Consider the following 10,327-nt stretch of genomic DNA (forward strand, 5'->3'; position numbering starts at 1 on the left):
GAGCCCACTACGCTGAATTTGGATAGGGAATGAGCCGGTCTCAAACATGGGAGCATCTCCTTCATCTAAAATCACAATATGAGGCTCATCCACAGTTTCTATCTTTTTCAAGAGATTAGTACCATCATCAACATCATTGTAATAACCGGCCTTCATCGACATCTATGTACATAAATCATCACAGGGCCTCTTACTTGGGACTCCAATATTACCGCAATTGGATTTTGCCACATTGACATCAAGGGGGTCATTACGACCCTGTCGCGGTGGCGGTTTCACAATAGTCAGACAGCCAGTGCCGTCAGTTTCCCTCCACAGGAGGGACTGGTAGAGCTGGCAGTCCGAATCTGCCAGGGCACCGCTGCAAGCAGTGATGCCCAGGGGATTACGAACCCCCTCTCCACCAGCTTTTACATGGCGGTAGCACCGCCATGTAAAAGCTGGCAGAGATGGGGTGCAGGGGCTCAACGGAGACCCAGCACTGCCTCTGCACTTGGCATTGGCAGTGCAGGGGCTCCCATGGCCAGGCCCGTCGTGCTGTTCACTGCAGCATATCCGCCGGCTCAATTCTGAGCCGGCGTCAATGTTGTGGGCTGTTTCCCGCTGGGTCAACACCGTTTCTGCTCGCTGACCCAGCAGGAAACTACTAATAGGGCACGCAGGAAGGCAGCAGTAATGGTGGCAACCTGACCGCAGGAGTTTGGGGGACGGCCTTTTCCATCTGCCAAACTCATACTGACCACCAAGCCATTTACAGAACAGAATCACCATCATATTCATCTGCTTCATACTTGTGAAGGAAAACATAATTTTAATTTATCAATCTGCTGCTGCCTTGGTGGCAAAAATCCCCCTGCTGGGAATGTGACCTGCCATCCACAGCATTTGCCACTAAATTGTGAATATAAGTGGCCACACTTCTGAATGATGAAGAGTCCCCTTTATGACTAGATTTAGAAACTGTTATCCAAAAATTCAAAAATGTTCTTAAAAACCTCATCCTCATTATTAACACTGTAGTCCAGTGCTTAATTTGAGCCGGTGGTTTCCGGTGCTCGGCACCGGCACTTAGTTCTTTCCACCAGAGCTTGTGACAGTCTGCCCCACTGTGGGACTGTATGCCAAATTTGTGTATGAGCACAACAGCTGTTTATTAATTTAATACACATTAATAATCACTAATTCGTGCCACCCAAGCCATTCTTATAGTGTAATGGTTGGTAGTTGTGTTCGTACTGTAATTGGCAGTGCTGGCTGGGTCTGTGGATGGTGCAAGCCCCCATGCCCTCCTGACGAGGGCCCTGGCACTTCTTGTTTTACAAATTAACCACTGCTGCATTCAACCACTTTAATCAGCAAACAACAGGAATCTGAACTCCCAAAGTACGGCAAAAATATTAAAACCAGCTTTAGAACAAAAGGTCATGCTTTTAAAGGCCATTCACATAAACCTAAGCAGCTGCTTTCCTAAACACTTCCCCAAACAACCAATACAGTGTGTATGACCATGAAATAAATGTAGGCAAAACTCCCCAGCAGGCTGTGCTGCAATGTAATTATTCACATGTGAACACAAATTTAACCTAAAATAAACAAACCAGCCACAGTGCTGACACAAAGTGACAACTTTACAGGCAAAGCCTTGTGTGTATACAAAACAAAGTACAATTTTTACACACAGCCCCAAAATTAAATATCGTACAAACAAACAATAAATAAATCTACAATAAAGCACCAACAAAAAGGAACAGGTGTATGGACTACTTCTATTTATTGGTGTGGATGTTCCTTTGTTTGCGTTAATAACTTCCGGCCCAGGGGAGCAGGATTGTCGGATTTGTAGTTTTCTTTGAAGTGCAGTTAAAAATAAAGCAAGAGGAGAGGCTGCATAATAGATCCACATGTCTTGTAATATAATGAATTATTCCCGATAATTCAGACCAGAAGGTTTACCTTCCCAGATCAAGTATTATTTGTGACTCCAATTTTTTTTTAATTCATACTCCATCACCCTCTCTGTGTTTTTTAGGAACCCTAATAATTCCAAAGTATTGAGGATTTTTATGAAATTCTTCAAAATGTCTAGCTACAGTGGATTTGCTCTCTTTATTGGTGATGGCCTGCAGGTGTTTCTTTGAAGAAAATAAAGTACTTAAAATTCACTATTTGGCACCTCGATAGATCAGTGCATATACTATGAAATCAGGCCCCCATGTTATGTCCATGATCATGTTACATTTTATACTGTTATGGGGAGCACCATATTAAGTCACTTTCGTGCTGTGCTTGCAGGCTTTACTTTTCCCAACTTTGAGAAAAAAACAATTTGCTGTGTATTGAAAATAGCTTCTTATCACCATGTCTTGAATGGATTTATCGCTCATGAATCTTAGGGTGAGCATTTTCCATATATGTGTACGAATGATCCATCATTGCTGAGGCCGTCCCAATGTTTTATTATCCTTCATTTGATGATATGTGATGGTTGATGTAGGTGATTATCAGTCTTACTGTATGAGAGTGTCTACCTGCTACTTTAAGTGTTCTTTGCTGTTCCCACTAACCCTAAATCAATTTAGCACTCTAGGTTTAGGATGTTCGAATCCCTGTATAGTACTACCGTTCCTTCGCGCCATTAGTAGTTCACCACAGGGAATACTCCATGTGGATAGTATTGGTCGACTGTTTTTGCCGTGGAGTAAACTATTCCCTACTGTAGATTTTCTATGGAGGAACGTTTCAAGCCTCCCATCCTTGATCTCAAGTTTCAAATATACAAATTCAGTGTTGGTACCACCATAGTTCCCAATTAATTTCACATTGAGCTCATTACCATTCAATTTAATAAAAGTCAGAGAGTTCCTTAAGACTGACGTTCCAAATGGTAAGTAGATAGGTGCAACCACAGTACCACTGGGACTTTATCTAACCATTGTGAATTTTCAGAAGGACAAACATATGATAACAATACATGCAACCATACAAGTGTTTTCGTAATTTTATTATTTAATACTTTGCATGAGTCAGGCAGCCAAGAAAAGAGACAGCTGGGGCTCCTACGGAAGCTAGCCCAGACATTGGTCAGGGTATATTGAATGGAGTCATTTCCTGTGAGGTGACTAGTAATACCTACAGTTTCAATTGCTGACCCTTTATAAGCGTTGTTGCTTTTATCTCCTTTCAACACCACACCACTTGTTTCAACCAATGCCCACGCCAGTGATGCTTTAGCTGAGATGTCTGGAGCAAAACACTACTATGGGCCCTCATTCAAAGATGTATGTGTTGCTATCATGATTGTACAGTAAATCCTTCTTAGGACGGTTCAGTTAAAAGTTAAGCTCCATAGCATGGGGAATACGTCTATGGGGAAGATTCTTCCAGTCGTTAAACCACATAGAATTGAGCAGGTAGTAAAAGTATGCAAGGACTTCTAGGTGGGGTGGGTGATGAAGGGCGAGTGTGGAGGGAAGGGCAAGGTGGTATGAAGTATGGGGAAGATTGTATGCAGAACAAAACTTGGAATGAACCGTGTTTGCTGCTGCAGCCGAAACCTCTTGCAAATTTACCGTGTGGAATTACTGCATGGTAATAATTGGGTCTGGCTCACACACATCTTGGAAAATGGGTGTAGAAAAACTGACCCACTTCGAATCAGTTGAAACCGGAATTCCCTAAAGTAATTCCACTCTGTCTGAATTGTAATGAGGGTCTATATCTAAATAACTCGAGCTTCAACTAGGTTTTCCACAAAAATGCACCAATTGATAAAAGAGCCGCCACATGGTTCTTTCAAATTTAAGGCCTACTCCACAAGCATCATTCAACTTTGGAATGGGCAAGTAGTCTGGCATGAATTTCTGCTCTTGTTGATCATTGAAATTATATTTTATCAACACACCCAACCAGTCTCTTCTTTAAAAGAAGGCAGATAGGACAGCAGCATCTGTCACTATGTAAAGCACCCTGAGTAAAGAAATCCTCCAGTAATTAAATATGTTCCTTGTTAGTAGGCATCAAACACCTGTACGGAATAGCAAATTATGAATGCATTGGAAGGGAATGCTGGCATTTGGCAATAAAAGAGCTGATTTCAGGAATGTGGGCCTGTCTGATTAGGCCAAGGGGTAAAAATATTTCATGGTCTAATAACCATCCTTCGTTTATTTTCTTTATAGATGAAACCCACATCCATGTGTCCTTGGGGGTATCCACCCTTCTGAATCTCACAGATGCTGCAGTCAGAGAGAGGATTCTACAACAAGTAAGTATTAGCCTTGACGCTTGGATTGGGTTAGCATGTTCCAAAGCACAGGGCCCCTTGTCTTGATTTTTCTTCCTCCATTCTGGTTCCACACAAACACTGGGCCTGAATCACAAAGAAGTTGTCGTGATATCCTCTGGTAGCACTTCTGAATAGGAGAACTACAAGAGTGAGTTACACCGATTCATAGTAAAATGATTGTGAATCACCCTCCTTGTCTTGAGACATTAGCGCCAATTTTCTGAAGGTCACTTGGTTCCTTGCCCATAATATATAGGGATAGTCTAATACAGATGTCCTCAAACTATGGGGACGGGCACCCTTGTGGGGAATTGGAGGGGGGGAATGTATTATTCTAAGTGGGAGGTCCAGGGTCTTGCGAAGAGAGTCATTTAGTATTTTCCTGGGGAATTCTAGCAAGCATCATGGTGAAAACATTGCTATGCATTTAGTGAAATAATCTAGAGTGGCCATTCCATAATAGGTGATTATTCACAACTTTTGGCACTGATGGTCTCACTGAAATAAAAGTGGAGGTAGCAAAAAACCTTCTAAGCCTCCCCCAACCCACCCAGATTCAATTTCTGACACAAGGTCATTATGTGGACACTTTTACACTTTTACTGAGACTGGGCTGCTCATGGTATGTTGGCAACCATGTTGATTAGATTTTTAAACGCAGTAATTGAACATAACTGCAGGGCCCATTTCTTGTGAACCACTCTCAGCCAGCGTTGGCATTTTAGCCAACTATGCACTGCATTTTGGGAGTAGTAATTTCACATTTAACACAGTAAGGAAAGGCTGCACAATTCTAGCATGCAAAGCGATTTAGGCTATGGTGCCAGGACTGGCTAGAAGTGTTGCATATGACATGCAGCCAGTTGTCAACTAGGTATAATTAGGTGTCAAAATAAAAGTGAAGAATTAATTACACTTTTCATTATTTATTTGATGCGCTTACACATTTTGTCTCCGTTTCTTTCAGTATTTTTAAAATTAATGTTTGGGAATTATTTTAAGAAAAAACAACATAGAACACTTCTTGAATATTTTCATAACTGTCCCATTTGAAATTTCCAATTTCATTTGAAATATTTGGCTTGTATCCTATGTTTACCCTGTATGCAAGTAGTGTAAAAATATTGGAAAGCATTATTTGCAAATTAGTTGAGTCTATATTGGTTTTAGAGTGTGCCATGTAATATATTATTATACTATATATAGCACCATATCATTCTTAAGCTTGCTTGCAGTATTTAATATTTTATATGATAATTAGGGAACAAATATATTTGTAATTCTGAAGACATTGAAAGGTGAAGATATTAAAAGGTTTGAAGACAATTCGACTCCTCTAACTTTTTCAAACACCTGGCTTAGCAGTACTGTTTTCAGTGGAAAACTAGAATAGAAAAGGATACAAAAGGTAATCCCTCTGCCCCCCGGAAAGTGGGTAAATAAACTGAGCCAATTTCTTTTGATTGCTTGTCTATATGCACAGTGGGCCAAAACGTGTTCAGGAGAAGAGCACTATGTAGTGCCACCTACCCCTGACCATGGGAATAAGCATCCGTGAACTTCTCTGTCCCTCTCCTTTGGAGCAGAAGATGTCTGCTGCCTGGCAGTTGCCAGGCCATCCACCAGGTGGCAGATGTAGCCCACTTACATAATTGGGGGTTCAATAAACAGAACTGGAGCACAAAACTAGAGCATACCTCTGACCCACATGGAGCACACCCAACTCTTTCCACTTAGGCGATACCATAAACCTACAGTTTTTTAACCATGCATATCAAGGAAAGTTGTCTCAAGCCCTTCATGGTACACGATGGTGGTGCAGAGGCACATCTGTTATAAGAACATGTTATTTAAATGATGCACCACAATATAATACATCAGTACACATATTATCATGCTTTGTCGCTTAGAACAGAGCTTGGCACGTATATTCAACACCCACCATTTGAGCTGTCTTCAACCTTCTTCATCTTTAACCACAACACCTTGCACAGTAGACTGTGTGGAATGTATTTAAGGGGACTGCAAACCTCTCTAACAAACAGAAAACTAGAGTGAAGAAGAGCCAGGGGAAAGTGGAAACTTTTCAGTACAGTGATGAATACAATAAGGATCTTGTTTTTTCACCTTCCCTGTGTAATATCTTTTTATACACTATTGACCTGATTGCTCATCAACATGGATGTGGGCTTTCAAAACTATGCTGCTGGCACTCAGATTGTGTTTGGACTGGTACATAATTGCAAAGCGGATGCAAGGAAAGCAGCTGCAATCTTGTCTCCTATCCATACATGGATGAATGTGAGTCCATTGGTCCTGAACTCCTCCAAAGCAGAGTTTTTGATTACAGGGACTGGTCATTGGTTGAGAAAACAGAACTATTAATACTATTTCTTCAGGGTTGGAGGTTCCATTATTAAAGTGAAAAATTAAGTGCAAATGCCTGGAGCCTGTTTTGATAAGAAGCTCTCTATGGATTGCCAAGTGGAAAGAATTATCCAGTTGTGCAATTTCCATCTGGTGCTGATTTGCAGTATGTGTCACATTCTAGTGCAGTAACATAGTTCTATCATTGCTAGAGCTGTAGTAGGAGTTAAAAATCATTACAGAAGTACTTAGCTAGCCAGGACTTTTACAATCAAATATAAAAGCACTTCAGATACTGCAGAATTCAGCCACATAAGCATTATTTAAACTCACAAAAACAGAGCATATCTCTTCTGCTTTGAGAGTTTGCACTTTCGGTTAGCTAACACGCACAGTTTAAGACAATGTACATTGACAATCAGATCTTGGTTGGCACCATGCTCATTCATCCTCACTACATACTGCCTCCCTAGAACCTTTTGGGTCACTGGTAGAAGAGTTTTAATGTCCCTCCAAAAACTGTGAGAAACAAAGCAAGGCTAGAGCCTTGTGTGTGAATACCAGTGTTGGTGGAAAGTCCTTCGGTCCGGAAGTTTAGGCACAATGAAGAACTTTACCTTTTAAGAAATGAATGGAGGCCCATCTGAAATGGGCCTGAGTCTCTGCTTTACAAAGTGGCAATTAGAGATGCTCAAATGGAAACTGGTCAAGCAAACTGTGAACAGATGCACTATCTCCAAGCAGGGAAACAACATGGATATCAGAATGGGAAGTAACCCTGATGAAACTTGACGTGAAATCAGTTGAGCAAGCTCCATGATTGTATGTATAGATTTATTGGTATCTATATAGTACAGACGTAGCTAGAAATCAATGGAGTACTGTACATTACTTGTGGGAATGGGAGACAAACTAGATCATTCACTGTGAGGATTACACAAATACAATTCAAACATTACATTCCACATTTTTAGGCACATGACATCTGTAGAAATCAGAAACAAAAAAATGAATAATTGATTATAGTCTCTACTCATTAAGTTATCCTTACCAACAGTAGTGTAACTTAACTGATCAGATCAGTATTGTAAACAACTTGCCTTTGCTATCTATTAGATGGAGCAGGAATGCTTCCCCTTTAGGTTTATTGTTATTCTTGTTTGTCTTAATAAGGTTGACTACTATTTTATTCAATATATGTACTCATGATGATATTTAAGAAATGCATAAAAAATGTATATGCAACATGATAAAAAAAAACAAAAAATAATTTAAAAACCTATCCTCTCATGAAAGTCCTGTTTGGGAGTTATGTTTTCTTTGCAAGAACAATATTTCTCTTTTGCAGCTAAACCAGCTCATGAGGAAATGGTTTTCTGACAGCAATATGACGCTGACCTGGAAGCGCGGGAGGGTCAAGTAGACACAACAAAAGAAGTTAAAGAAGAAGACATGCCTGCTCCACGGAGATAGCTTTGATCGCTGTTCTCTGGGCTAGAGCTGTGACAGTGGCGTCACACCTGTTGAACTGCAACTTATACAGACCACTGCCTACTGCAAATGCATCAATGCTGTGAATCGCAGTTGCACTGCCATGTCATTATTTGTGATATAGAAGACATTCTCTGTCAACTGTGAGATATTCATGGCAAATTCTGATTCTCGGTGTGTCACTGCCATGATGAGATGCGTCCAACCTTTCTGTAGACTCAACATTTGGGTGGCAACTTGAAATCAAACCATATGACAAACTGACATAACTTTTCCAAATCCCTTTCAACAAATAATAATAATAATAATAATAATCAGTCAAGAGCAACTCACATATGTGTTGCACACAACTAATAAGGCAGCCTTAGCTATGAGTGTTCATCTGTAGAGCTGCTGGTATTAATCATTTATTATATCCAATTATCTATGGAGAATTGAAGGATCGGTTGAAAACCAGAATAAGAATTTTGAAAGGTAATTCAAACCTACACATATTTAAAACTTCAGAATATTTGTAAACTTTTTGGGGATTTGGAAATACAAATATTACTGTTGCAAAATGTCACTTCCAAAACTACAATTTAAAGTCTAAAATTAAGGTGTAAGAATTATAAAGAAAAAAATGTGGAGTTTTTATGATCCTTTTGTATTTGTAAAAAATGTGTTTCAATTACAATGTAAGTTGGATTTGAACTTAGAAGCACTCAGATATATAATTGATCAATCAGGAATCAAAATCACATGATGTGAATAAAGCACAGAGTCAAATACAAGTGGTATCCAAGCATCAGCCCTCAGGTGTGTCTTCTACATCACCCTATTTTTACACTACATTATCTTATTCTTACACCTATATTCAAAAGATTTTAGTACATTACCCCATTTTATTGTAATAGTCTTCTGAGGGGTGCGACATTTGGAAAGGTGAAAAGTTGTTTTTTGCCCTCTGTAAGAAGTTTGCAACTTATGAAAAGAATCATGGTTGAAAGGTCCTGCAATAAAAATATCTTGTAAGACAAAAACCTAAAAACAAATATTTTTCTCTGAATAATATTTTCAAAAAATGTTTGTTAAATTATCCTTTGCAAAAATGTTTTCACACAAACCTATATTTACCACAGCTACCTGTGATACATAGAACCATGACACAAGAATCAGGCTGACACACAGACATCTGCATGACAAACCTACTGATGAATACATAGAACCCGATTTAGGGTTCAGTGACATAGTTTAGTAAATTCCTCTCTCTGATTCACTTTGATTCTTAGCAGTTTTTGCACAAAATCGAAGATTCTCCATTGCCTCGAAACATTAAATCACACCCTTTTGTAAATTATTTGAGGATCCATCCCCAAGAATGACCCAAATGTACAATAAATTTCAGATCTTCCTACCTCTATGTGACCACAACACCCCACTCATGCGGTTATTTTTCTGATAAATTAAACCCTTAAAGATGGGTTTTGGTACACACATTACAAGTTCAGCAATTGAGGCTCAGTGACATCCTATTGGGCTGAATGGAGTACTCTGGCACCTCTATACCCCTTCTTGCACTTTTGTTGTGAATAGTCAGCAAAGCCCAATTCACAAGCTCTTACATTTCATACCAACAATGCCAACAATAACAGACTGTGAATAATATTTAATTTATTGTGATGCTATTAATCAAACTGTAAGACATTTCATTTGAATAAGCACATTTTGAACATTATGTTTCTAAATATACATTATTTATTGCATAGTCACCTGCATAGCAAATACAATATTGAATTAAATTTAAAAAAGTGGCATTTTCTCCAGTTATATGGACATTTCTGTTAGTATCTTGTGGTGTGGGTTTCTATGTGTTATTTAGAAGTGTATGAGATTGGCAAGCTTCACTTCAAGAATTATTATTTTTCAATTTAGCATTACAATGAATGGGATACAAGACGATGAACAAAATTAAGATAGTCTAAAACCTTTACAAATGAAGAATTTGATAATCTGAGTTTTTATACAATGAAAAAAGTGTTTCACCATTACAACTGACCGCCACTTGTCTCCAGCAGTCTCTACGTATGACGTCAAACAAGGGTTTCCAATTCTTAGTGGACCGGGGGTTAAGTCCGTTACTAAAGAAACCTGGCTTACAGCCACTCCCTCCCCATGCACAGCCTTTGGGAACAGTGATTGTCA

General features: G+C 39.3%; 1 protein-coding gene across 1 annotated transcript in view; it reads left to right on the forward strand.

Annotated features, from left to right (window-relative positions):
- Nucleotides 1-8,075, forward strand: part of LOC138265058 (serine-rich adhesin for platelets-like) — a 67,175-nt gene extending 59,100 nt beyond the window's left edge. The window contains exons 4-5 of the mRNA XM_069212606.1: nt 4,179-4,264; nt 8,001-8,075. Coding sequence (XP_069068707.1) covers nt 4,179-4,264; nt 8,001-8,075 — 161 coding nt within the window. The remainder of the gene's footprint in view (nt 1-4,178; nt 4,265-8,000) is intronic.
- The last annotated feature ends 2,252 nt before the right edge of the window (nt 8,076-10,327 follow it).

This window comes from Pleurodeles waltl, chromosome 11 (assembly GCF_031143425.1).
Source record: "Pleurodeles waltl isolate 20211129_DDA chromosome 11, aPleWal1.hap1.20221129, whole genome shotgun sequence".
In the NCBI taxonomy this organism is placed as follows: Eukaryota; Metazoa; Chordata; class Amphibia; order Caudata; family Salamandridae; genus Pleurodeles; species Pleurodeles waltl.